Source organism: Capra hircus, chromosome 18 (assembly GCF_001704415.2).
Source record: "Capra hircus breed San Clemente chromosome 18, ASM170441v1, whole genome shotgun sequence".
Lineage (NCBI taxonomy): Eukaryota > Metazoa > Chordata > Mammalia > Artiodactyla > Bovidae > Capra > Capra hircus.
The window spans coordinates 55257458-55285218 of record NC_030825.1 but is presented as its reverse complement, the minus strand read 5'-3'; the positions used below and the strand labels follow the sequence as shown (position 1 = coordinate 55285218).

At 54.7% G+C, this 27761-nt stretch overlaps 2 protein-coding genes across 6 annotated transcripts in view; one reads left to right on the top strand and one right to left on the bottom strand.

Annotated features, from left to right (window-relative positions):
- BBC3 (BCL2 binding component 3) lies at positions 6631–15651 on the top strand. 4 transcript variants are annotated; one of them, XM_018062668.1, is made up of 4 exons: positions 6631–6693; positions 10621–10909; positions 12345–12535; positions 14537–15651. In XM_018062668.1, exons 2-4 carry the CDS (start codon positions 10636–10638, stop codon positions 14651–14653), a joined length of 582 nt encoding a protein of 193 aa, XP_017918157.1. In that variant the 5' UTR covers positions 6631–6693; positions 10621–10635; the 3' UTR covers positions 14654–15651. The 4 variants fall into 4 exon arrangements, with proteins under 4 accessions (XP_017918157.1, XP_017918156.1, XP_017918158.1 ...); XM_018062667.1 differs by lacking the exon at positions 6631–6693 and adding an exon at positions 7745–7930; XM_018062669.1 differs by lacking the exon at positions 6631–6693 and adding an exon at positions 8500–8566.
- Positions 19659–27761, bottom strand: part of SAE1 (SUMO1 activating enzyme subunit 1) — a 61000-nt gene continuing 52897 nt past the window's right edge. The window contains exons 8-9 of one of the 2 annotated variants that reach the window (XM_018062664.1): positions 24147–24216; positions 19659–20616 (exon numbers count right to left, since the gene is read on the bottom strand). In XM_018062664.1, the coding sequence (XP_017918153.1) occupies positions 20524–20616; positions 24147–24216 (163 nt within the window). In that variant the 3' untranslated portion in view covers positions 19659–20523. The remainder of the gene's footprint in view (positions 20617–24146; positions 24217–27761) is intronic. The other variant, XM_018062665.1, reaches the window with a different exon arrangement.

Genomic DNA, 27761 nt, shown 5'->3' with positions numbered 1-27761 from the left:
GCTTGTGTATGTATGTGTGCTTGTGTGCGTGTGTGTGTGCGTGCGTGTGTGTGTGTGTGTATGTGTGTGTGCTTATGCCTCCCTCTCCTGGCCCTTCCCCGAGGGCGGGGCCGTGCGGCAGCCGCTGTTACCGGGTAAACTTCCCCGCCCCCCCCAGCGCGGCCATTAGTCACCCCCCCCAGGATGATGTCATCGCCTCATTCTGGAGGCTGAGTAATCCTCGACTCCACCCCCCCACACCCCAGGTACCAGGGTAGGGGCGGGCCGCACCTGGACTCAACCCGCGTCTGGAGCTGGGGGCTCGGCTGCCTTGGTCTCCTGGGGGTGAGGACTGAGGAATCTGAGCCTCTCTGGAGTAGCCTGGGCGCTCACATCAGGGTCCCTTGGGGCTGCAGACTCGCGGTCCCGGATCCCTGGTGGCCAACTAAGAGCACTGGGAGCCAGGATCTACCAGACCTAGGGTCCTGGGCATCCCAGGGCCCCAGGACTTGGAAGGGACCCCCTGCACACTGTGAGGGGCTGGGTCACCTCGCCAGGTGACTGGAGGAGGGGAGGCTCTGTGACACTTGGGGCTTCATTCCCGGCATGTGCGTGGTGGGGGGAGGGGGGAGGTTGAGTGCCAGGGAGCAGAGGGCGTGGCTGTGGGGTCAGATGCCTGCGACCTGGGAGATCAACAAGCTAGACCCTGGGGAAAATGACTCGGAGGGGAGGCGAGCTCGCAGCCTACCCCTTGGGGCTGCGTAGGTGGTAGTCTGGATGAACTGGACACCTGAGGGTCTGGTAACTGGTGTATCTGTGGGGTCTCTCAGCATCAGTATGGTGAGGCGCCAGGATGCCCACGGACTCTGAGACATCTCGTTGCCTGAGGGCCCAAAGACCAGAGTCTCTGCTTCCTGTGGGGGTAGGGAGCTCAGTTCTAACTTTCTCAGAAGCCGACCTGCCCGGGTTCCCTCTGGGGGCAGCCTGAATGCTTCTTTCCAGGGACTGGGAAACTAGCATCCCTTGGTGGGGGGTTCATATGCTCGTCGTCACAGGACAGGGCATGCCTGAGTCCTTTGGGGAGAAGGGGAGACCCCTATTTTTATGGGATCTTTTTCTGGGAAAGATTCCCCAGCCCCTGTTTTTTTTTAAAGTCAAGATGCCTAAATCCTGTTTGGGGAGGGTCTGAGGTGGGTGGGTGGGGGGGCATGTGCAGACAACCAGCTTCTATCTTTGCGGAGTCAGGATGCCCAGGTCTCCCTCTGAGAAGGGGAGGCTTGCTAGCTGTTTCCACAAGGCCGACTCCAGCGTGCCGTCCTGGGGAGGGACGGGATGCGCGGCCCCTATTTCCAGCCCATCTGAAGTGCCCATCCTCGTCAGGGAGTGCGAGTTACGGGGCGGGCCGGGGGGCGGGGAGGTGGGGGCGGCAGTGCCCAGCCCGGGCCTCACCCCAGCCGGCCGCAGGCTTGCAGGCAGTGAGCCCGGCAGCTCCCCGGGGCCCGCCTCCCCGCCCCCCGCGCCGAGGGCTCCCCAAGATCCGGGCGGGCGGGCAGGCGCGGCGGCGGCCAATGAGCGCGCTCGCCGTCTCCGGGAGCCGGGCCGGCTCTGCCCGCCTGGCATTGGGCACGCGGTGGGCAGCGGCGGGCGGGGCCTGGGGGGTCCTCGCGCCTGGTTGGGCCAGGCTTGTTGCTGGGTAACGGGGCGGCGAGTTTCCCCTGGCAACGGCGGCGGGTACCGCTCACTGGCTGGCCGGGAAGGAGGGGGGGCGCGGGCGCGGGCAGGCCCCGCAGACCCCAGCAACAGCGCGCGGCCCCCGCCCCGCCGGGGAGCGGTAACCTTCACACGCGCCGGCCGCTCGGACCCTGCGGACACCGGCGTCCCCGCCCAGCCCCCACCCGGCTCCAGTCCAGCCCCGGGGCCTGAGAGGCCGGCCGCACCGAGGGGACCCGGGAGGCCCCCCTCCCCACAGCGGAAAGCCAGGACTCACAGCCTGCTCTGAAAAGTTAAGTCCTTTCCAACTCCCTCTCCGGTGCTGAGAAATCTACTTCCCTGGAACGGCATTCAAGATACCGGGGCAGGTTGCGGGTCCGCAGTAAACTAGCTGGGACGTTGTTTTTCTTCACCCAGCACTTCACATGGAGCCCAGCACTGCCCGATACGATACTGTCCTACTTGCGTTACAAATCGGAACTCACTGATTAATCTTCACATTGAAGTTGGGGTCCTATGGCGATCGTCTTTGTACATGTGGGGAAACTGAGGCGCAGAAGGAGGAAGTTACTTCCTCAAGGTCATCGTTTGAACCTAGGCAGCCTGGCTCCAAAATCTGGATGGTGTATATCTTCACTGTGTTGACTGTCCCTTTGAGAGGCATTAATAGTCCAAATGAGGGACCTCCCGGGTGGCTCAGTGGCTGACTGCACTCCCAAGGCAGGAGGCCCAGGTTCTATCCCTGGTCTGGTCGGGGTGCTAGGTCTCACATGCTACAACTAAAGACCCAGTGCAGCCAAATAAAGAAAATATTCAAAATGAGAAACTGTGCCAGCCAGTGAAACACACTAATGGCTGGCCCACAAGCCGGACTTGAAACCCCTGCCCCAACCTGAGGGTCTTAGCTGGAAGACCTTCTCTGGATTCTCAGAGAATCAATAGCTCCCCCACACAGAGAAATGATGTGTGAAGGACCCATTAGAGCCCAGTGCTTTATTTTTACTGACCTTCTTACTCAGAAGAATCCTCTGACTAGGGACCTGTGCTGTCCCAACTCACAGGTGAGGAAATTAATCGAGGAACAGAGATGGGACCACTTGCCCAGGGTCACACAGCCCAAAGGTGGCAGAGCTGGGGATTCTAGGTCAGGCCATCAAGTCCACAGAGCATCAGCTCCTTGGTGAAATTCTGTGCATTCTTGGGGGAGAGGGGAATGGGCCTCAGTTATGGAGATTCTGGTGACTTTCTTTTAGCCAGTGGTTCTCAACCTGGAGTGATTTTTGCCTCGCCCACGTGATTCCTATGTGACACTAGCGGTAAAGAACCTGCCTGCCAGTGAAGCAGATGTAAGAGATGAGGGTTCAGTCCCTGGGTCGGGAAGATCCGCTGGAGGAGGGCATGGCAACCCACTTCAGTATTCATGCCTGGAGAATCCCATGGACAGAAGAGCCTGGTGGGCTACAGTCCAAACGGTCTCAAAGAATCGGACACGACTGAAGCAACTTAGCATGCATGTGGGTGATATTAAGCAGTGTTTGCAGACATTTTTTTTTTTTTTGACAGACATTTTTGATTGTCACAAAGGGAGGGGCTGCTACTGGCCTCCAGGGGATAGAGGTCAGGGTGAATGCTAAATATCCTACAAAGCACCAGACAGTCCCCACAACAAAGACTCATCCGACCTCACATGTCAGTAGAGAGGAGATGAACAGACTGCTCTAGGGACTTCGCTGGCGGTCCAGTGGTTAGGACTGCGCCTCCACTGCAGGGGCATGGGTTCCATCCCTGGTCTGGGAACTAAGATCCTGCACGCCTGGCGCTGGGCCAAAAAGCAAAACTTTGCTCTCTGCCAAGCCTGACCTCCCCCACCCTCAGCCAACCCATCCCTGACCCCTCTTATTTTCTCTCCACCTGGTCTCTTTCCGACTCCCTCCACTCCCCTGGTCTGAGTCTTCCTGTCTCTGTATCTCTTTTTGCCCCTGTTGCTCGTCCTCTGTCAAAGGTATTGGTGACCCCTCAGAGCTTCAGAACCCTCTGTCCCCTCTCCAGGGGAGCAGCGGCCAGAGGCAGGGTTGGAGGAAATGGTTCTTCAGAAAATTAGAGGAGGGAGTCCCTGGGTCCCTCAGGAGACCTGCTGGGGTGGTGGTGGCGGGGAAATTTAGTCTGGAAGGTGGAGGTTGGGGCTTATCCCTCCTTGGGCTCCTACGATGCGGGTCTCAAAAAGGCAGCCCTTCAGCCAGTCATAATTTTTTTTTTTTTGCCCATATAAGGTTTTTAAATTTTATTTACTTTTTTATTTGTGGCTGTGCTGGGTCTTTGTTGCTGTACAGACTTTCTCCAGTTACGGTGAGCAGGAGGAGCTACTAGTTTCCGTGCTCAGGCTTCTCCTTATAGTGGCTTCTCTTGTTGCGCAGCACAGGCTTCTCATGTTGCGCGTGAGCTTCAGCAATTGCAGCTCCAAGGCTCTGGGGTACAAGCTCAGTAGTTGTGGCGCACAGGCTTAGTTGCCCCGCAGCATGTGGGATCTTCCCAGATCAGGAATTGAACCAGTGTCCCCTGCATTGCAAGACAGATTCTTAACCACTGGACCGCCAGGCAAGCCCACTCATATACTTTCCAATTTTGACTTTGTAGGCCTCCAGAAGACACATACTTTTTCCACTTAGCCACAGTCCCCACCATGCCCTGTTGTCTTACACTGGACTCATTTCTCTCATTTATTTCATGATGGTCTTGAGTTTGAGACCCCTGGTCCGGTGAGTGAGAGGATACCAGAATTTGGAACAGGATCTGATTGTGGGAAGGGTGGGTCCTGACTGGTGCCACTGCTTGTGGCCTGGTAGATTCTTGGCCTTCTCCTCTCCCACCCTTACTCACCAAGCCAGTTCCTTCACCCTCATTTTCTTCTCAGAAGAACATTCCAGTACATCTGACTTCCTGGTGTCCAGCCCAAGACGAGGCAGCTTTAGGGCACTGGCCAGTGGATAAGAAGTCCAGGCTGGTCCATGAGCCTTTCTCCTGATTCATCACTGCCAGGCCCAGAGCAAACATTGACAATAATTAGTTATACTAGTGATAGAGTGTGTGTGCACACATGCTAAGTCACTTCAGTCGTGTCTGATTCTTTGTGAACCCGTGGACCATAGCCTGCCAGGTTCTTCCCTCCATAAGATTCTCCAGGCAGGAACACTGGAATGGGTTGCCATGACCTCCTCCGGGGGACCTTCCCAACCCAGGGATCAAACCCATGTCTCTTACATCACCTGCATTGGCAGGTGGATTCTTTACCACTAGCATCACCTGGAAACCTCCCTGGAGTTAACATTTATTAGGCACTTATGCCTGTGAGCATAAGCTTCTCCAGGCAGGAACACTGGAATGGGTTGCCATGACCTCCTCCGGGGGACCTTTCCAACCCAGGGATCAAACCCATGTCTCTTACATCACCTGCATTGGCAGGTGGATTCTTTACCACTAGCATCACCTGGAAACCTCCCTGGAGTTAACATTTATTAGGCACTTATGCCTGTGAGCATATACACATGCACACACATATGAGACACTGTACTCACTGACTTCCACGCGTGATCTCATTTAATACATGTCTAAAGCAGCATTTCTAAAATGCCTTTAAATTCGATCTATAGGCAGCAATACATCCATTTTCTTTGTGGTTTGGTATGTAACCGCTATAATCAAATTTTCACAAAAACAATATTTTCCTTTGACTTCAACATTTTTTAAATGATATCATTTTGTTTTGTTTTGAGTCTGCTCAAAAGCCACTAAAGTTGCAGGCAGAAGGGACTGACTATAAAGGGGCACAAGGGGGGATTTCCCTGGTGGTCCAGTGGCTAAGACTCCGTGCTCCCAATGCAGGGGACCTGGATTCCACCCTTGGTCAGGGAACTAGATCCCAGATGTGGCAACTAAGAGTTTGCCTGCAGCAACCCACATGCCACAACAAAGGGCACACATGCCGCAATCAAAGATCCTGTGTGCCGCAACTAAGACCTTACACAGCCAAATAAATACATAAATAAAATACCAAAAAATGAAAAAGGGGGGAGCACAAGAGAAGTCTTGCGGAGGGCGACAGACAGGGTCCAAATCTGGATGTGGTGATGAACAACAGTGTCCATTTGTCCCAACTCCCCAAACTATACACGTGAAAAGAGTAAATGTTATGGTATGTAAATACATCTCAGTGAGCTCAGAATAAGATCCACACCAGTGATTTCACAATGCATGGTTCACACACATGGGGCATGACCCACAGTTTGGAAGGGGAATTCCCCGACGATCTGGTCCAGTGGTTAGGACTACACTGTTTTCACTGCCAAGGACCCGGGTCTAATCCCGGGTCAGGAAACTAAGATCCCACAAGCCGGGTGGCACAGCCAAAATAAATAAAAATAAATAAATAAATTGAAAAAAAAAAAGAAACCCATTGGAAGGAAGGAAGGAAGGAAAGGTCAATGAATGAATGATTGAATGAACGAAGGGAAGGAAGCAGAGAGGGAGAGGGAACTGGTCCCCAGCATTTGAAGGAGGGAGATCACACATGAGACCTGCATTCTCTGCTCTTGGGAAGTCGAAGCATCTGGCCAAACTTGAGAACCTGAACAACCCCCTGAGAACCTTCCTCTGCTGGGCACTCAGAGGCCACTTGCCCTCTGATGACGCCGTACGGTTTGGGGGCTGATGCAAAGGGAATGGAGGGTGCAGGGGAGACAGAGCCCCAGAGCCTTTAGACACCACCTCTCGTCACCACATCAGAGTGGGGGAAGGAGTGACGAAGGGAGACTGAGAAAGGAAAGGGAACTGAAAGGCAGAAAACCCCGGGTGAGAGCCACTGCAGAGGTTGCCCGGGCATGTCCCGTGCCAGCTGCCCAGGGCTTTCTTCTCCCCCTGGGTCCCCCACCAGATTCGCGGTGAGTGCAGACAGGTGCACATGCTTCCGGAGCGTGTCCCAGCAGTGGGCCAGTTAGGAACCTGTCACAGGTGTGACTTTGTGACTGTCTGTTGGGGGAGTCTGTCTTTTTATGTCTGACTTGATCTGTGTCCGGGAGAGTCAATTTCTGGCAGTTTTCATGTGTCAGCTATGAGTTGCTGGGGGTGTGTTTGTGTGTAAGCTGCTGGAGGTGTGTCCCTGTAGTGTTTCTACACACTGCAGATCAAGTGTGTCCAGGTGTCCCAGTGACAGGTGTCGTGTGTGTGTGTGTGTGTGTGTGTGTGTCCTGCTCTGCCTATCAGGAAGTTTCTGTGTACCGACAAGACAAGCTCTTAGTGGGTGTCTGTGTGGGTCCTCCACTGTGTGTGTTGTGGGTACCTAAACAGAGCTTGTGAACATGATTGCTTTGTGAGCCTAGGTGTGCTCAGCAGTGCGGGTGTTTGTGCAACTTCTGTGTCTGTGACACTGCGTCCCAGTGAGACTGTTAGGAAGTCACGTTACGTATGTATTTGTGCCTGAATGGGTGAGTGCCTCGTCAGTGCGTGAGTTTGTGCGTCCACGCCCCTGTCCAGGGAGTGTATCTGGCGTGTCTGCGAGTGGGCTTGGCCCCATGGCCCTGAGAGCACGTGACTTTATGTACCCTGGAGCGCCAGGCGGTCAGCCTGCATACACGTCTCAGGGTGTGTGTCTGTGGGTCCCAGTCAGTGTGTCAGTGTGTCAGTGTGTGTGTGCCCAGCTGTCCCGCCCGTCTGGACGGCCGATCGGCGCGCCTCCGCCCCCAGGCCCAAGCCTTGCTCCGCCCCCGGCTTCAGGGAAACCCCCCGCGCCGAGGTAGGGGGCGCGGCGCGCGCCTGCAAGTCCCGACTTGTCCGCGGCTGGCGGGCGGGCGGGCCCGGCCGTGGCGTCACTCGGGGGCGGGGCGTGGGACCCGCCAGGCGGGGGCGGGGCGGGGCGGGGCGGGGCGGGGCGGCCGCCGAGCGGGCCCGGGATCCGCCGGGCGGCCTGAGACGCGGCGCGAGCCACATGCGAGCGGGCGCCTAGCGGCGGCGGCAGCAACAACGACAGTAGCAGCAGCAGCAGCAGCAGCAGCAGCAGCAGCAGCAGCAGCGACCAGGACGCGAACGCGCCTGCGGTTCCAGGAGCAGCTGCGGCAGGAACAGCAACAGCAACAGCCACTGCAGTTAGAGCGGCAGCAGCCGCAGCGAGCGGCGCTCGGCGGGCGCGCCCTCCTAAAGGAAGCCGCCCGCCCCCCATCACCATCCCCTCCGGCGTGTTCATGCCCCCGGGGTGAGTGTGCGCACCCCGAGTCCCCTCCAGCCGCGATTGGCCAGGCCCGGTGGGCTCCCTGGAGGAGGTGGCAGGAGTGCACTCGGAGAGACAGTGCGGGGGCAGGGCGCGCTTCGTCCCCACACCGGGGTCCCCTCTCTCCCTGCCCTCCCCACCCTCCTCGAGGCTGGGGTCCCTGGGCGGGAGGCATTGAGGGTCCAAGAGCGCAGGTGCCTCCTCGGTCCGGCGGGTTTGTTTACAAACAATGGGGTGCCGGCTCGGCAGCGCCCCCTGGCGGCCAGTGCTGGCCCGGGGAAGTAAGTCGCCCCGGACTGCCCCGGCCCCTGCAGTCCCGGAGGGGCGGGGGGTGGGGGTTGGGGGGGATGGCGTGGAGGGGCGGCCACACCCCGGGCGCGCGCCCGCTGGGGGCGGCGACAGGGGGCGGCTCGCGGGCCGTGGAGTCTGCGGCTCCTGCGGGCGGGGGCTGCGCCCCAGCAACAGCCGGTTATTGGCCCCGCGCTCGCCTGGCGGGCGGGGCGGGCGCACGTGGCGGCGGCGGCGTGGGGGGTGGGGGGACCGTGACAGCGCAGGGGGCGTCTGGGCCCGCTGTGGGAGCGCGCGTGTGCGGGGTGGTGGATCTGCAGGTGTCTCGCCTGGGTGTGTGCGCGTGTCTGGCTCCGAGTTTGTGCTGGGGTCTGCAGGGAGTGGTTGTGCCAGTCCCGGGGCGTGCTGGGGCTGTGGCCCCGGCGGGATGTGCGGCGCCGTCCCCCTGTGTGTGTGAAGGGGTTCTCTCCGTGCGTGCTGCCGCGCCTGGGGGGTGGGCGCTCTGTCGTTGTGTGGTGTACTTGTGTGTGCTCTGAGAGTTGTCTGTGTGTGCTGTTTGGGGGTGAGTCTCTGGCTCCCGGTTGCCTGCTTGCGCTATAGTGTGTGTGCGCGTTGCCTGAGTGAGCTGTTGGTGTGCTTACGTGTGCGTCTTGCCCGATGGGCTGTTTGCGAGTGCTTGTGTATCTTGTCTGTGTGGACTGTGTCTGTGTCTATCTCCAGGGCATCTGGCTCAGCTCAGCGTTTACGGATGTCTCTTTTCTGTCCAGGTGTCTGTGTGAGTTCTGCGTCGTGTGTGTGTGTGTGTGTGTGTGTGTGTGTGATGGGGGGTTGTCTCAGTCTGTGTTTGGCTTGTGTGTCTGGCATCCGCGTCTGGGAATTGAGGAGCTAGGCTCTGTGGGGTCTGAGTAGAACAGTCAGTAGATGCTGCTGGCAGCCTCTTGTACAGGGATGTGTCTGAGCCCGTGTGTGTGTGTGTGTGTGTGTGTGTGTGTGTGTGTGTGTGTGTGTGAGAGAGAGAAAGAGTGTGTGTTGAGTCTGAGGGGCTTGTCTCTGTGATCGGCTGGCTCATGTGTGTCATGTGGGCTGCGTGTGTGTAGTGTTTATGTCAGTCACGTGAGACCAGTGTTTTCTGAGGGTGCTTTAGGTGTGCGCCCTGCCAGGCCAGTGTGGGATTAGCTGTAGTGTGTGTGTGCGTGTGTGTCCAGGGCTGACAGTTGGTAATGGTGTTTGGAGGTTGGGGGAGGAGGGTGGGCTGATGTCTGCTGTTGCGTTTCCGTGTTGTTGCTGGCATGTGGCAATTCATCCAGATCTGATGACATGTGTGCCTGCTTTACATGTGTCCGGGATCTGAGAGTTGGTGACAAGTGGGTGTGTTGCAGTTGTATGGGTCCCTGTGTGTCCACGGAGGTCTGTTTCGTGTTGATATGTGTGTGAGTCCTGAGGGGTGTAGGTCTTATCTATTGCGGGTGCATTACGGGGAGGGGCACGTGTGCCTGAGAAGGGACAGTGCCCTAGCTGGTGTGTTTCTGTCTGTGCTAGTGACGGCCGCATTGAGTCTCTGTGGCTCTGTGGGCATATTAACAGCGGGTCAGTGGGTGACATCCTGACAATTTTGTGTATCTGTGTTTTTGAGATGAAGGGGCTGGGGTGTACCAGCCAGCATGCAGTGTGTGGATAGCTATTCCGTGGTCTCTGTGTGTGTGTCCTGGGACCTTCTCAGTGTTTTGGGGTACAAATAGGCCTGGTGGGAGGTCAGGCGAGCCAGTCCTGCGTGAGCCCTGTGTGAGCCCTGTGTGCGTTGTATACCCTCCACATACACCCCTCTTGGTCCTGTGTGAGTCCTGGTGTTTGTTGTGGGAACAATCGCAGTGCCTGGCTGCCCTCCGTGTGTGTGTGTGTGTGTGTGTGTGCGTGCGCGTGCCCATCGCTGTGTTCCAAAAGTTAACCCTGCCAGCCCAGGCCGTTTGTGAGTCCCAGGTTGGGTGAGTGTGTGTTGGAGGGCTCTCAGCCCTTATACACACACTGCTGACGGGCCCACAAGTCTGGGACCTGCGTGAGCTCCTGTCCTTGCTGTGAGAACTGTCCTGTGCCTCCTTGTCCTTGGTCCCTTCTATGTGCCGGTCACCATGTTGTCCCTGGTCCCTCCTGTGTGCCGGTCACCATGTTTGGGGTTGGCTGGGCCTGGGGTCAGCCCGGGGAGGGGCTGTGTGAGGGGCCATCAGGCCCCTCCATCACAGCTCTGTGTGTCATGGACCCTCGTGGGCTGCCCCAGCCCGCTGTGCGGGCAGAAGTGGGGTACCCTGTGTACCCCGCGTGGGGTGGGTACCTCGTGGGGTTCCCCCTGCACTGCCCCGCTGCTGAGCGTGCCCATCTACCCTGTCCTGCAGGCCCCAGGGAGCGCCATGGCCCGAGCACGCCAGGAGGGCAGCTCCCCCGAGCCCGTAGAGGGCCTGGCCCGCGACGGCCCGCGCCCCTTCCCGCTCAGCCGCCTGGTGCCCTCGGCGGTGTCCTGTGGCCTCTGCGAACCCGGCCTGCCTGCTGCCCCCGCCGCCCCCGCCCTGCTGCCCGCCGCCTACCTCTGCGCCCCCACCGCCCCGCCCGCCGTCACTGCCGCCCTGGGGGCCCCCCGCTGGCCTGGGGGTCCCCGCAGCCGGCCCCGAGGCCCGCGACCCGACGGTGAGTGCCTGCCCCGCACCCTAGATGCCGGGAGCTGGGAAAAGAGAGACCCCGAGGAACCCGGGAAAGGGGAGCGAGTCGGGGGAGGTGGCGAGCCGGCCGGGCCACGGGGAGGGTGTGGCCAGTGTGGTCTTTGTGTTGCAAGAAGCAGGAAGACGGAGTGGGAGGCTGGGGGGTGGGGGGAGGCCGACTGGGAAGTCCCTCCTGGAATCGGACTGCAGTCCGCGAGCTGCAGCCCAAGGCCTTTTCCGGGCCCGGGGCAACAGCTGTTTTCCAGCCCCCCACCCTCCCCAGGTCTGGGTCCCCGGGAGCCCCTTGAGGACTGCAGCTGGAAAGAGTGTGGGCAGAGGGGACTGTCACTTCAGGACTTCGGGGAGGGGTCGAGGGTGGTCTGGTGCCTTTATCTGCATCTCTTTGGCCAGGGTCCGCCCTCTCTGCAGTCAAAGAGGAGGAAGGAGGGGGAGGGGCCATTGTCTAGGGGAAAGGGTAGGGGGGGCGGGTCTTGGGGAGGGAAGGGTTAAAGGTCCCCTGCCTGCTGGGCTGTTAACTCCGTGGTGCCCGGCCGGCCCGCTCGGTGGCAAGGGAGAGGTTTTCTCCGCGTCCCTTCCCACCTGTCCCCGGAACCTGGAGAGGTCAGGAGAGGGCAGAATTCCCTGGCCAGCGGAGGCTGGAGGAGACCCGGTTCCTAGACCAGAATGACAGGCATGGAAACAGGCCCTGAGGTTAGTTCTCAGGGATTCCTTAGGCCAGGACCCGGCGTGACAGAGGGAGGAAGAGTCGTCAGAGGAACTCAGAAAGTGCGTGGGGACGTCCCGCATCCTAGCCTCCAGGCTCACAGGGGGCCACAGGCCGGCCTTCTGGGTTTCCAGGCCTTTGCCACATCCGGGGGTGTGGCCTCACTGTGGTTGGACACTAGAGGCCAGGAGACCCGAGGCTTGTGACTCCGGGTGTAGTCAGTCACCGTATCCCTGTGTGACCTTGGGCCCCATTCCTAGGGGGAGCCTCAGTTTCCCTGTCGGTTGAGTAGAGCAGTCAAAATTTGGCAATCGTTTTGGAAGGAGCCTGGCCGGCCATGGTCCATGGGGTCGCAAAAAGAGTCGGACACGACAGAGCGACCTAAACATCAACAAACAACTTCGGTAGGATAAGAGGAAGCACTTCCAGACTAACACGGGGAGTGGGGTGGTAGCTGGCTGCTAGACAGGTGAGCCCAGGAAGGCCTCCCCAGCACTTTTTTCCTCCCCCGGAAAGTAGGAGCTAAGAAATCTAGCTCTTAAGAGGGCATAGTGGCATCGCTCGAGATGAGGTGGGGAGCCGAAGAGAAGTCAGGCGATGGGAAAAGGGAGAAGCAAGTCCTAGCCAGCCGGCCCTCCTCCGGGCCACTGCAGGGCCTTAGAGGGGTGGTGGGTGTGACCCCAGCCCCGGCTTTTCCCAGGTCCTCAGCCTTCACTCTCGCCCGCGGAGCAGCACCTGGAATCGCCAGTGCCCAGCGCCCCGGGGGCCCTGGCGGGCGGACCCACCCAAGCGGCCCCGGGAGTCCGGGGGGAGGAGGAGCAGTGGGCCCGAGAGATCGGGGCCCAGCTGCGGCGGATGGCGGACGACCTCAACGCGCTATACGAGCGGCGGGTGAGTGCTGGGGGAGGGGTAGACGGCAGGTGGGACTTCCCGCCGGGGAGGGGGCTGCGGCGGCCCAGCCAGATGTGCGGCAGCTGCTGCCCTGCGCGGCGGGGTCGCGCCGGGGACAGGCAGCTGGGAGGGGCGGCGTGGTCGCCGAGCCGCCGCCGTAGGACCCGCGCTGTAGCCGGCACGGCCCGGCTTGACGGCCGGGGCCGGAGCGTCCGCGAGCGCCGCTGCGCGCCCGGGGCCCGCGGCCGTGGGGACTGAGGGCGGCGCTCGGTGGAGCGGCTCATATATCCCGGGCTATTTATAGCCGATGAGTCAGCAGCGGCGGCGCGGCCGCGCCCGCCCCTCCCACCCACCCGCGCGGCGGCTGCGGCGGCGGCGGCGGCGCGCCACCCAGCTCCCCGGGGGGCTGGGGGCGGGGCCTGGAGCTCCGCCCCTCCGGAGACCCCGCCCCCGGGGCCCTCAGCCAGGCCTCTCATCACTACCAGATACTTGAAGCCTAAGGCGGTGGAACGGAGAATAACAGACACGGGGCGCCCACCACCCAGCTCTGTCCAACCTGAACATTACAGCCATACTGCTTGCTTATTCGAGGGAAAAAAACAAAAACCGGATGTTGCGAAGCCCCTTGACCCTCTTCCCCTCCCCGCTTTCAAAGGAAGCCTCACAGATTGGCTTGTCCCATTGGTCTGCAGGTGTTGATTCTTTTACAACACATTCACCAGGCCACAAACAATACTTGGGATTGCGAGGCGTTTCAGACTTAAACGTGATCTGGTGTGTTCTCAAAGCTGCTCCCCCCCCCCCTCAGTGTTTTGCTTGAGATACAGCCACGGACAAGAGAGCTTCAGTTCATTCATTTTCACTGCCACATAGCATAGCATTCTGTCGGATCACCATGTAGTATCCGTCTTCATTTTCTCATTGGTGGGTATTTAGGATATTCCAGAAGTGTCTCAAATTTTTAAATGTAATTTAATTCTATTGTTCTTTTAGCTATCCCAAAAAATGCCTATCTCCAGGCACACACATGTCTCCACAGTAGATACCTGGGTGGTCTTCTGGCCCCTAGCCTTGATAAATAATAGTTGGCTTGCTCAGCAAGGTGACTGTGCCAAGTGGCACTCCACAGTGGGATGGTGGCATTACTGCCAATCTCATGTGCCCCCTTGGTCACCTTCTCCTGGCTGGAAAATTCGGTGGGAACTGAGGCAGAGACAAATATGGTACCAGGCAGCCCACCCCCAGGCACCCATTAAGATCATTAGCATGGTTGATCTGACCTTCTTGTTCACATCTGTAAAATGGGTTTCTTCTTCCCATCTGGTGGGGATGAGATTAGTTCTTTGGCACAGGACCTAGGCCTGCACTCAGCACAGAGTGGAGAGAACGGTAGCTCTCCATGAGTATTGAGTATTGTTGATTTTAATTGAAGGGCAACCTTTTCTTGTATCTAGCTTCCTTCGTTCCCGCTTTTCTAGCATTGTGGAACTGTTGACAGTCCCAGAGGCTGCCCCCAGCCTTCATCCTGCCACTCGGGAAGGGGCTGGGGGTTTGCTTGGCCCAAACATTTCTGTACAGCTTCAGCACTGAATAGTTCCCAGTTCTTGCACAGAGTATTCTAGAATCGCTGAGACAGGGGGGCTCTATGCTCCCTTGTGTGTCTCATCAGCTTTCAATGGGAGGGCAGGTGGGCTGCGGTCCAGCCTACCCCTCAAGCCCAGGTGACTTTGGTCGGGTGACTGTCTTCATCTGGAGACCAGGGACTAGGAGATCAGAGCTGATACCCACAGGCCCTATGCTGAGGGCCTCGTCCACATCCTGTCCCTCCTAGTCTCTTCCAGGCCAGGAGATGACCCAATGAATGATAATAATAGTACCGCCCTGAGCAGGTTGGTGGAGGGTCTGTGCCTCCCGCCTCACTGCCCTTCAGCCTGACCCCGTTGTGCGCCCCACCCGTCCATCTCTAGCCCGTCTAACTTCCTGTCTGCTCCCTTTCCCCAGAGACAAGAGGAGCGGCAACGACACCGCCCCTCGCCCTGGAGGGTCCTGTACAATCTCATCTTGGGACTCCTGCCCTTCCCCGGGGGCCGCGGAGCCCCCGAGGTGGAGCCCAATTAGGTGCCTGTACCCGCCCGGTGGATGTCGGGGACCCGGGGGGGCAGGACCCTCCCAACTCCTGACGCCCTGGCCAGCGCGGGGGACTCTTTCTGCACCATGTAGCATACTGGACTACAGCCCTGCCCGACCCAGGGGTGGGCCAGGGCAGCCACTCCCGACCCAGCCCCGGCCTAGCCCCAGGGAGCACTGATGGAGACGTGGACTCCTGGGCCCCTGGCTGAGGGGCCAGGGGAGAGAGGGCTGACGGACTTGGCGTCTGAAGGCGGCGGGGACCGAGGGGGCAGGGCCTGAGCTGCCCCCCTCTGCCGCCCACCACCATCTCAGGAAAGGCTGCTGGTGCTGGCTGCCCATTCCAGCTGCAGCGGTGACACTGGGGGGCGGGGGTCTCTCCCCCCAGCGCTCCTTCACTTTGGGCCTGGCCTCAGGCCCCTGGTGCTTCCCCCCCTCCTCCCGGGGAGGGGGCCCATGAAGAGCAAATGAGCCAAACGTGACCACTAGCCTCCTGGAGCCAGAGAGTGGGGTGCGTCCTGACGGGTGCCCCGGCCCAGCGCCCAGCCATCTTCCCTGAGCCAGCCGGCGGGTGGTGGGCATGCCCGCCTCACCTTCATCTGGGGGTGGCCAGGAGGGGCCCAGACTGTGAATCCTGTGCTCTGCCCGCGACCACCCCCCGCTTCCCCCCCATCAATCCCATTGCATAGGTTTAGAGAGAGCACGCGTGACCACTGGCATTCATTTGGGGGGTGGGATATTTTGGCGGAAGCCGCCCCAGCCTTAGTCCCCAGGGCGAAGCGCTGGGGGGAGACGGGGAGTCAGGGAGGGGGGGAAAATCTCAGAAGAGGGAGGAGTCTGGGAGTGGGGAGGGATGGCCCAGCCTGTAAAATACTGTATATGCGCTGCTGTAGATACCGGAATGAATTTTCTGTACATGTTTGGTTAATTTTTTTTGTACATGATTTTTGTATGTTTCCTTTTCAATAAAATCAGATTGGAACAGTGGATACTCTTGTCAGCTGTCCTTCCCCGCGGTGGGGCCTGTGACCCTCGTCTGGGAGGAGGTGGCCGGGCGTTGCCTGGAGCACCCTGGGGTGTCTGTCCCTCTGGTTAAAAGATGGCTCTGAGCCATTGTGGGAGCCCAACCTTCATGCACCCCTCCTGGGCTCCCACTAAAAGCTAAGCCCTGCAAAGACAGGGCTGTTGGGAGACTTTCTCACTTTATTCTTATTGGAGAAAACATCAGGGGGCTCAAGATTCACAGAATGAGTGAATGACCTTTAACTTACTCAGAAGTCCCACCATGAGGAGTCCCGGGGAACGTGTCAGTCCTGAAATAGACCTGGTGGGCACTGGCAGGCGGGTTCTTCACTACTAGTGCCACTTGGGAAGCCCAAACATCCTCTAACTTAGCGTTAAAACCCTGTGTTGAATTAATACAAGAAGGGGAGGGATTTCCCTGGTGGGCCCGTGGTTAGGATGCCTCACTTCCACTGCAGGGGGCCCGAGTTCCATTTCTGGTCAGGGAAACTAAGATCCCAAGAGCAAAGTGGTATGGCCGCCCCCCAAAAAGGAAAATATAAGAAGGGGCGCTTCTACTGCTATCTTCTGGAAAACAGGGTAATGGGCCAAAGGTTTCTCCTGTGGCATCTTCCACAGAGGACTGGCCCAGACAGGCTCAGACCCCAGCCTTGCTCCTTCCCCTGGGTATCCTAGTAAAGGGGCAGTTCAGAGAAAATGGTTTTTTTTTTGGTGGGGTGTGTGTGGTGCACGTGGACCTTTGTTTCCCCACCGGGGATTGAAGGTGCACCTGCTGCATTGGAAGAGCAGCGTCCTAACCACTGGACCACCAGTGCATTCCCCAAAAGTGGCTCTTCTCAAAGGGCAGGTTGAGGGAAATGGAAACGCAAACCATCATTTTGGACAAGACTTTGGCAAAAGCTTGTCAAGCTGAGGATGTACCGGCCTGTGGCAAAAGTGCCTCCCGGGGTGTCTCCTTCACAAGTGGATGTTCGGGGCTTTCCTGGTGTGTCAGTAAGGAACCCACCTGCTAGTGCAGGAGACGCGGCTTTGATCCCCTGATCTGGGAGGATCTCCCATGCCACCGAGCAACTAAGCCCGTGCGCCTCAACTACTAAGCCCGTGCTCCGGAGCTCACATGCCACAGCAATTGAAGCCCACACATCCTAGAGCCCATGCTCCACAAGAGAAGCCCAAGCACTGCAACTAGGAAGGTGCCCCCACTCTCCACAAATAGAAAAGAGCCTGTGCAGCAACGAAGACCCAGCGCAGCCAGAAATAAAAAGGGGACGTGCACAGGTGTCCAAGTGTTGGCAAGACACAAAGCCACCATCTAAGTAGCAAGAGCTGTCAGTTTGAAGGGTAAATCAAGTCTGCTGTCACACAATAGAACACACAGCAGTGAACTGGAATGAACTTGAAATTTATCACGATGAATAAATAGCAAATAATGGTGAGCAGAAACAGCAAGTAGCGAAACGATGGTGGGTGGGTACTGGGTATTCATCTTGTGCCTCTCTGTATTTCCTTCATGCTTACATACACACAGGGGGCCCAAGGCCCTAAGGTGTTTTTTTTTTTTTTTTTGCGGGGCGGGGGGAGGGCCTGTCGGTTGTGTCACAAGTCTTCTGGGATCCTAGTTCCCCAACCAGGCAGGGATTGAACCCAGGCCCAGTGGGAGCTGGGAGTCCTGACCGCTGGACACCCAGGGAAGTCCCCTCATTGAACTATTGACCTGTTTGGATTAGGTCGTTTTCTTATTTTCTCTTCATCAGGTTTTTGTGTTTCCTCTCTCCTGCCTTCTCTTGGATTATTTGAATACTTTCTAAGGATTCTTTTAAATGTATCTTTAGGTGTATCAGCATTTCTGAGTATTGCTCTCGGGATCACAAACATATCCTTACCTATCCGTTATCTATGGACTGTCACGTCACTTGCAGCGCAGGGGCTCTGCCCACACACAGCCCCGCTCGTCCTCTTCTCCCCATCATTTCATGCTGTAGTTGTCATGCGGAGCATATCAACACCCCTTACAAATGCCCGCAAGTATGAGCTTTTTAAAAAATACGTATTTACTTGGCTGTGCCAGGTCTTAGCTGCGGCTTGCAGAATTTATTTTTCTGACTAGGGCTCAAACCCAGGCCCCCCTGCAGGGAAGTCCTTAGACATGTACATTTTGCTTTGAACAGTCAGAAATAAAAGGGAAAAAAAATTTTTCTCTATTTACCCCAGACTTGGGTGGGTGAGGCTGTTGCCTTATCTGTGATATGGGTACAACAGTATCTACCCCCATGGTTGCTGTGAGGATTCAAGCAATTTAGCTGAAGTCTAATTATTTTGAAAGGTTCAAGTGGGTCGTGTGAGGACTTCAGCTGTTATTACACTCTTTGCCAACTAAAACATAAACTTACATTTCCCCACCTGTACAAGGACAAGAAAGGGACACCTCAACAGATGGGACATTTATACTCATCAGTAAAATGCAAGAAACTGAAAAAAAAAAAAAAAAAAGGGTCTGCAGTGCAAAGGGAAATCATGGAAAGTAAGGCTGTGATGGGGCCAAAAGTTTAAGATTTTTGGCTGCGCTGGGTCTTCGTTGCTGTGCACCGGCTTCCTCCAGTTGTGGCTCAGGGGCTCTAGAATTCGGGCTCAGCAGTTGTGGCGCTCCAGCATAGCTGCTCCGTGGCATGTAGGGTCTTCCTAGACCAGGGATCGAATCCAGGTCGCCTGCATTGGCAGGTGGATTCTTAAGACAAGGGAGGCTTTTTTGAGTAGCACCTGTTCACTAGAATGTTCAACCACTGAGAACCTAAGTTTGGTTATTAAGCACACCAGAGACAAGAGAAGTGGGGTATGGAGTGGAGAGGCCTGGCAGAACCATTTGCTAACTTCAGCACCTCCCCCACCAAACATACGTTACCTTCACAGACAGGGTCCCTCTTCTCAAGTGGGCTGCGTTATGTCCCGAGGTGTTTGAACCCACAGGATAATCATTGTGGACTTCCTGGAGACTTAGGGAAATCCATTCTTAAGATAACACAAACTTGTAATATGGAAAAATATGAAATCTGAAAGCAAGGAGAATTAAGCCTTTTTCTTGTCCAGGGCTGGAAGTTTCCAGCACCACCCTCCAGATTCCCAAGGGGTAATTTCGGGGTCACTCAGTCTCTGCCATTACAGGTGGAAAAGTTTGAAAAGTTGCAGAGAAGATTCTAAGACAGTTTTGTTTTTAATCCATCCAGACCCATCTGCTCCCCCTTGTGACCAAGGCCCCACATTGCAAAATAAAGGGTGTAATTAGCTCAGATTTTCCAAGACCCTGTGAGATTTTTCCAAGGATCCCCTGATTCAACACTACCAGGGCCCAGAAAAGGGCTGCTCCAGAAACAAAGCCTAGCCTCACCTCAGGCAGGGGCAGAGAGAACCAGGAAGGGGGGAGAATTGAGTCCTTCCTCCCAGAGGAGATCCGTGCTTTTCTTTTCTCACTGACATCAACAGGGCTGAAATAGAGAAGCTGATTTATTCATTCTAACCAGCCAATTTAAATATGGGGAGAAAGCCAACTGTGGGTGAGGAACGCATTCCAGGTGGAACGCACGTGCGGGTCGCTGAGTCAAGATACATTTGGCACTCCAGCAACCGCTCTGACCCGTCCAGCTGTGGGACTTGGGGCATTTTACTTAGGTCTCACTTAACTGCTATGAGATCATTGCTCACTTTTACTCCTTTCCCACTATTATTACATTACAACTGCTGTCACTGCGCACAGCCACTACTTAACAGAATTATTTGACAACAAGACTCAAGCTTCTATGTGCTTTAGAATATGAGCATGCTAACTTTTGCTGCATTGCTCAGAAAAACAGTGGCAGGAATGGTGACAGAGGGAAGGGCCTTGGTGTTGTGTTCAAGCATCCAGGGATACATCTTCAGGTTTAAACAGTTCATTGTTCCCTGTCAGAGGAAGAAGTTTCTCACGTGGAAGAAAAACAAATCAAAGCAAATAACTTTATTTCTATCATTCCTTTTTGAAGAACCAAAGAAATATAGAAAATATAAAAAACACACAAACAGTTGTGATTCAGGGGGGTAACAAGAAGGACCAACACACAGCCCTGCAGCGCGGCAGCCTGCACCCGTGAGGGGCTCTGCAGGAAGACAGGCCGGCTCCCCCGTCCCACCTCAAAGCCAAAGAGTCAGGCTTCCCAGGGGTGGGGCCCAGGAATCTGCCTTTTCAAACAAGCTTTCCCATTAATATTCCACTGGCAAGGCCTCACCCTAATACCCAAGAGAATTTGGTAATACTTCCTCTCTTTCAAAATCCCGGCTGGAACTCAACTAATCCTAAACTAAAACTCAAGAACAGCACACCAGATGGCACCTGTTGTTTCTCAGAGCTTCAACCATTGGTGGAGATACACTCCACCCGCCATGTTTTTGGCTCTCTTAAGGGCACCTGTCTACACTTGCAACAGTGGTTCTGCTGTGTGGTTTCACGGCCCCGGGCGTTATTCCTCACCTGATGTCACGCTCCTCGCTGTGTGACATCAGGTGGGGACCGAGGACAAGAAGGTGGCGAGAGGCTCCTAGGCAACCAAGTGTGCTGGTTCCTGGCTGGAGACTTCCAGGAACTGGCCGCGCAGGCGAGCTTGGGAGGCCTGGGGCGGGAAGGAGACTGTCAGGACCCAGGCCCTTGCGCAGCAGTGCTGCACAGCCTCGCGGCTTGCAGGAAATGGTTGGTACTGGTTCAGTGGCTTGGTTTTTCCCTCGCCTGGAGAAGCCTTCATAGGGGAGGGGAGGGGATCGATCGCACAAGGGCGCTGTGCAGGCAGCATCTCTGGGGCCGCGGAGTCTCGCGTTCAGTTGGGGCCCAGGCACTCCACAATCCCGTTCCCCTTCATGCCATCGAAGAAGAAGAAGTTGTTGTGAGGGGGGTCCCGCTGAGACAGGGCCTGCGGAGGGAAACAAGAAAAAGGTTCAGCTCAAGTGCTTAAAAGGGGATATGAGGGAGAAAAGAGAACAGACCCCTGAACCGAGATCTTCTCAAAGCAACATGGAGAGTTGTTCTCGAAAGACGCTGACTTTACTCCCCTGGGGCTATCTGGCCACGTCAGGGAACAGTTCTAACTGTGACTGTCCTGTCCCTGCACTCTGTCCCCTACCAGCTGTGTGCCCTTGAGCAGACCATTTAGCCTCTCAGACCTTTACGTTCCCCTCGTAAAATGAAAACAACAACTGTTTTATCCTGGGGATTAAGAGACATGCTTTACCTCCAATATCTAAAACAATGCTTAACTTGGAGAAGCACCACTGGCAAATAGGCGTACTAATTACTGATGAATATTCCACGGAGAAAGGCAGTGAATGGTTATTCTGACCCATCTGAGAGCACAGCCTCTGTCACCAGGGGGAAACACACCGACACTCCCAGGGGAAGGCAGTGCTGCTGGCCCTCCACGGGACACACCAGAGTGGTCAACCAGAGGGCCTGGGAGATGCTAGTTGGCCATGGAAATGGTCATCATTTCGTGAGTGACAGTCCCTGGGATTACATGCTGGACCATGAGTGACCTGTGTGGACCGGGGAAAAGTCCAGAGGTGACAGTGAGTTTTCTAAGACATTCTCAACCCAAAAAGGGTCACTGTTTAAAGAGGAGGACATCACCCACGCAAACTGCAACCTGCCAAGGTGCCCGGTAGCTCTGTGCAGTCACTCCTAAGGCAGGCCCGCCTTTACAAAGCTGGCCCCTGAACCTCTCCTCCTTGAACTGAGGGCCAATCCCAGTCCTCGTCTGTAAAACAGAAATGATTATACCTATTCCAAGTGCTTATTCCAGAACGAACTGTTCTTCTGGAGAGGAGGTGTTGACCTGGTGTCAGAGGGTGGCTTCTCTGAGCTTGCATATAAAAACCCAAACAAACGGCCTCAGCCTATTAGGGTTCCTGGTGAGTATGAAATGCGATCCAGCTTGTAACATGCCGGCCACAGAGTAGATTCTCAATAAATGGGAGCTGCTACTGCTTGAACAGGAGGTCCTTTCCCAATATCTGAGGCCCCCAGGCACTCAGCCAGGTGGAAGGGCACACAGGTGGATCCCAGATGCAAGAAGCCACGTTCCAGGAGATGACACAACACATTTTCACGCGGAGCCTCGTGAGGCTGCTGCTGTCAACTCTAAGCTCTAGCGCTGTAGGCAGGGAGTCTGCCCACCAACGGTGACAGAGAACGAAGAATTAGACCCAAGGCAGGAGGATGAGACAGAGGACGGGGCTAGAATGTGTGGTGTCTGGAAAGATACAAGGAAGGAGGGAAACAGATGATGCCAAGGGAACAGACTTGTGCGTCTGCCCCCATCTCCCGATGTTTACGTTTTACCGTGGTCAGAGGGCCCCACCAGGGAGAGGGTGGAGGTCTGCCGCCCTCAGATGGCAGGCCTTTAACGCCAGCTGGCTGAAGCTGAACTGGTGTTAAGTGAGGGGGAGGGGCAGGGACAAGACAGCAGGGCACGGGGTGAACATGGGGCCAGAGGTAACGTGCTTCCCGAAGGGGGAGGGGAGATTCCAAACACGCCAGCAGGCAGGAATGCAGAGCGCTCTGGCTATGGGACAACCAGGAACAAGATGTGGGCCACAGCTGTCCCCGGCAGCAGGAGGGAGGGGCGTCCCTGCACACAGCGGGCGAAGACCACCCGCCCAGCCCACCACCTCCATCCCACGCAAGAAAGTCAGGGAGCAGCGTCTCTGCGGGATGCGTGGAGGTGAGGAGGAGGGCACCCGGGACCTGCTGACGGGTGCTGAAGAGCACGGGCCCAGAAGCCGGACGCCATGAGCTTGAATCCCGGCTTTACCGCTGCTCTGCATCTCAAGGCAGGGATCGCAGCGGTTCCTACCTCACGCGCTGTTGTGAGGATCGAATGAGTCTATCATGTCGAGAACAAGGTCTCCAAGCAGTGGGTGTAGAATGGGCTTTCAACAAATTACCTAGCGATTTCCCTGATGTCTAGTGGTGGGGAGTCGACCTGCCAATGCACGGAACATGCGTTCGATCCCAGGTCTGGGAAGATTCCACGCACAGAGGAACAATTAAGCCCATGCACCCCAACTACGGAACCCACATGTCCTCGAGAAGCCACCGCAGTGAGCAGTCTGTGCCCCATAACTGGAGAGTAGCCCCCACTCTCTGCAACCAGAGAAAGCCCTCCGGCAGCAACAAGGACCCAGCATAGTCAAAAAAAGAAAAAAAGTCCTAGAGAAAACTATGTTTAAAAGAAACAAGTGTTATCTATGCTCTCATCATTGTATGGCACATATTAGGCTCCCACTCTGCCCTTGCTGTCCCATCACTGTTCTCGCTCCTGCCAAGGCCCTCCACAGGCAGTCTCAGGGTCCTTCTCAACAGTCCTCCCGCAGCCACTAGCGACTCCCCAGACTGGGGGCCTGAGCTGAGCCTTCCTACCAGCCTGGGTAGGCAGGAGCAGGAGTGAGACCGCACACCGCAGCGCATGCCTCTCCTCCTCCTCTCCTCCTACTGCCTATGCCACAGAGTCAGATTTAGAGAAAGACTCTGATCCAGAGAATGGTCAGGGAAGAAAAGAGAGAGAGAGGAAAAAAAGCCTTAAGAAGATGGTGGGACCATCAAACTGAGTCAACTGTTTTTGAAGCAAGTTTGCAGAAACCAAGACAAAGCAGGGGAAGTTGGTCCATATGTGCACAAGGCAAATTAATCACTTTAGGAAAATATCAAAGTCCCCCAAGAAAGGAACACATACTGGGGGGTATGCTACAGTTCTGACAACCCAAATGTTCCAGAAGAGACTTCAAAGTGCCGTGCTAGGTACTAAATACATGACCCCGTGTGAAAGCTCCCCTTCCGAGAGGAAGAAGGACACCTGCCTAACGTGGGCACAGGGCACCCTCGACGGAGCCTGTGGGCTCCGGGCTCCTTTGGTGCTGACTCCCACCTGCTCTACACTCGCCCACAGTGTGTCAAGTCATGAGAGGGAACTCTGACGCCATGGCATGAGCGGGGGGACACTGTGGAGCAGACGGGAGCTGTACAGGCTGTGGAGGCCCTTCTTTGGGCCTCAGCATCCATCCCTTAAGTGTGAATCAGGACAGTGCCCACTTCACAGAGCTGTGAGAAGCAGAATCTGTGGCAAATGTCACAACACCAGACAGCTGGTTGGTACAGTTAGGGGATGGCAGACAGCACCCCGTGGGCGCTGTGTCCAGTTCTGGGCTTATCAGCACGAAGTAGGCATTCCCAAGGTCATTTGCTGAAGGCCCACGTGAATGGGCTGGAGAGAAGGGGATGAAGTAGAAAAAGGGAGGGAGAAAGGGAACAGGGAGGTCAGGAGGCAAGGATGAGTGGGGTCTGAGAAACCAGGCAGCTCTCTAAGACAGCTCTGGGCTCTCTCTGTCGGCACGCTCCAGGTCCTAACGCGGAAGGCCGATGGTCTTCCATGCCACAGGGACTTTTTACCTTCACGATTTCCTGGGCCAGGATCCCTCCAACCACTGCACACACGGGGGCCATCTCAGAGAAGCAGTACCTAAAAGAGAAGACATGTGAAACGGAGCTCTGAGCAACAGGAAGGCTGGTGTGGACATCTGGGAGAGGTCAGTGGTGGGTTTGCCTGAATGAAAACATCTCCCACCAGGAGAAGTCAATTCAGAAAGCAATGCTAATACTGGTATCTAGGTGTGAAAAGTAAATCTGATCCAGGTTAGTAGGTGGCGAGAAAGACATCTGAACCTTGGCAGGCAAGAACTGTTTCACAACTTCTTTTTTTTGAAGTTAAAGGATAAGACTATATCTGTGCATCCTAAAAATAAAGCCCTACAAATACCAGATGTTTCGGTGCCCCGGTCACATTCTCGCAATTCTCTTTTGTCCCACAATGGGCAGTGGGTTCGATATGCTAGTCCCAGACAAATGTCAGGAGCAGGCCTGTGTTAACATGCAGACAGCTTGGGAAAGTCGGGGTCTGAAATTAAAGCACGGGAGCAGAGAAAAGTCTTCACTACCCACATAGATACCAACCCTTCTGGGCCAGGAGGGGGAACCTAGAGGACAAATATTGTCACCTGCCCCTCCCAATCATCCATCCCAGACAGTGAAATGCTGTCTCCCACCACCTCCCTCCAGGAAGCCTGCTTCGCCAGCTCCCACCCCTGAACACAAAGGGGTTTCTGAAATGAGCAGGTTGCGGTGCAGGCGAGTTAAATGGAAAGCTTCTCTCTGGAGCCCTACCATGAGGAGAACACTTCCAGTCTTCTTGCTTTGGTGCACACCCTTCCAGACATTTTTAAAAGGGCGCATATCTAAACATATATAACTGAAAACCCAGGTCACAGCAACTACTGTTCACTGTGCCCCATAACCTATGGATAGATATTGAAGCTGTTGGACTCTGTGATCATACACCTTGGTAGAGCTGTCTAAACAGTTCCTTATGGCAAATTCCTAAATATAGAACTGCTGAGTCCTGATGCCCTCCAGAAAGGCTCGACCCATTCAATTCCCACCAACTGGGATTGGGGGGTGACCATCTCCTCACCCCCTGGCTGGGACCAGCACCCCCATCTGTTAATCTATGAGGCAACTTTTCCTCTTGTGTACCAAAATCCTCTGAGGAACTATAAAACCTAACAGAGAAAACTATAGCCAGGAGAAACGAGTCGCCATAATTCTACTTCTCAAAGATAGTCAATTTTTTCCTTAAAAAAAATTCTCCTTTATTGTATGTGATCCCACTATACAAATTTAATGTTCTACTTTTTTTTTCTTAAAAGTATATAATCTTAAAAAAAAAAGTATCATCTCAACAAAATCCCAGTAAATCAAAACAGCAACATACACATGATCACTTCAACAGACACAGAAAAAGCATGGGACAAAACGCAGCACCCTTTCGTGATAAACACACTCAACATTTGCCTTTCGTGATAAACACACTCAACATTTGGGAACAGAAGGAAACTTCTTCAAACTGATAAAGGACATCTACAAAAATCCACAGCTAATATCACACTTAACGGCAAAACACCGAAATATCAGGAACAAAACAAGGATGTCTGCTATCACCACCTCTATTCAACACTGTCCTGGAGGTTCCAGACAGGGCATTTAAGGAAGGCAGGAAAGAGACACAAGGGGCATCCAGACCGGAAAGAAAGAAGTGATATGTCTTCACAGATGACACGATCTGGTATACAGACGGTACTAAGGAAACCACAGAGAAATTATCTGAACTACTGAATTATTTGAATCAAGGCTGCAGAATACAAGATTAACATACACACAAAAAAAAAACCAATCTATTTCTATACATCAGCAATGAACACCCTTCAAGATGAAATGAAGAATTCCATTTACAATAGCATCCAAAAGAATAAAATATTTAGGAATAAATTTAACAACAGTTGTGTAAGACTTACTCTCTGAAGACTACTGTTGAAAGACATAAAAGACTTAAATAAATGGAAAGATATTCCCATGTTCATGGATCAGAAAACTTAACTTTGTTAAGACAGCAATACTCTCCAAATTAATCTATACATTTGACATAATTCCTCTCAAAATTCCAGCTAACCTTTTTTGTAGAAATGGGAAAATCCCCCCTAAAATTCTGCATGAGACCCAGAATAGTTAAAATAATCTTGGAAAAGAAGAGCTAAAGTTGGAGAACCCACATGTCCCAATTTCAAACTTCCTACCACAAAGCTCCAGTGATCAAGACAGTGTAATACGGCACAGGACAAAGTCTGATCCCCTACCCCCCGACCCTTCTTGTTCATGGAATGAGTGATTTTAATTTTCTTTTAAAATTATTTTAAAAACAAAAAACTTCTGACCACACTGCCCAGCATGTGGGATCCTCTGTTTCCTGACCAGGCATTGAACCTGCACGCCTAGAAGTGGTGAAGTGCATAATCTTAACCACTGTACCACCAGGGAAGTCCCTATTTTAAAAAATTTTTATACAATTTTAAAGGTCATCTTCCATTTATAGTTAATAAAAATATTGGCTAAATTCCCTGTGTTACACAGTGCATCCTTGAGCCTATGTTATATCCCATCCTCTGTGCCTCCCACTTCCCCTCATTTTCATCTTTGGATTCATTCCATACTATCTGTTTTTTTCCATAATACGTCTATTATCTCTGAAACTTAAGGACCAGTAAGTTCACCAAAGGACATATACTACATTCCAATTCCACTTAAACAAGATGCCCACAACGGTCAAATTCATCGAGAAAGAAAGAGGCTGCGAGGGGCTGGGGACACACAATGGGAAGTCAGTGTTCAACGGGGACAGAGGTTCACTTTGGGATGAGGACAAAGTTCTGGAGACGGGTACCAGTGACAGGCGACAACAGGGTGAATGGACTTAACACCACTGATCTGTCCATTTAAGGATGGCTAAAATGGTGTAATTCATGATGTGTGCATTTTACCATAATGCAAAAATTTAACAACACAAGTTATATTACACATATACATTATGAATGTTTTGTCATAGATGTTTGTAAAACAGGGAAAAACTACAAATAAGTACCCAGCAAGCAGGTAATGGTTAAATAAAAACCATACAGTAAAAAAAAAAACAAAAAACCAGTAGACAATGAAACATCAAGCAGTCCAGTGAGGTCTCGGATCTTCACTTGTGACACAAACAGACCCATGAGATGCTGGAAAAGGAAGGCTGTCGCATGAAAGTGTGATCATTTTGGTATTTAAAAAGAGAAGACACATGAGTAAATACACATGCAGATGTCTGAGAGGCTAAACCCCCAAATTAGACCCCAAGCCAGCAGTGGTGACTTCTCACTGGGAGGGGCTATGGGAGATCCTTTTCTTCCCTTTTCTATTTTTTGGCAACAGGCATCTGTTACCTTCATAATCAGAAAAGCAACTGAGCCCTCTGAAGAGAATAAATAACCTAACATGAAGGAGGGGACAAGCAGATCACAGACAGATGAGGGAAACGGAACCTTGGGCATAGCTTTCCCTCCTCAAGTGAGTGCACCCTGCTCGGAGCTGGCGGTGGGCAATTTGTGCAGGCAGCTCAGCTGCCACACGGCAGCTCGATTC

What these genes read in the sequence shown, in the direction of transcription:
- BBC3 (XM_018062668.1), top strand. Translation starts at nt 10,636, where the DNA reads ATGGCCCGAGCACGCCAGGAGGGCAGCTCCCCCGAGCCCGTAGAGGGC. An exon ending in CCGAGGCCCGCGACCCGACG is followed by an intron (nt 10,910 to 12,344) that starts GTGAGTGCCTGC and finishes GGCTTTTCCCAG; the next exon opens with GTCCTCAGCCTTCACTCTCG. An exon ending in ACGCGCTATACGAGCGGCGG is followed by an intron (nt 12,536 to 14,536) that starts GTGAGTGCTGGG and finishes CCCTTTCCCCAG; the next exon opens with AGACAAGAGGAGCGGCAACG.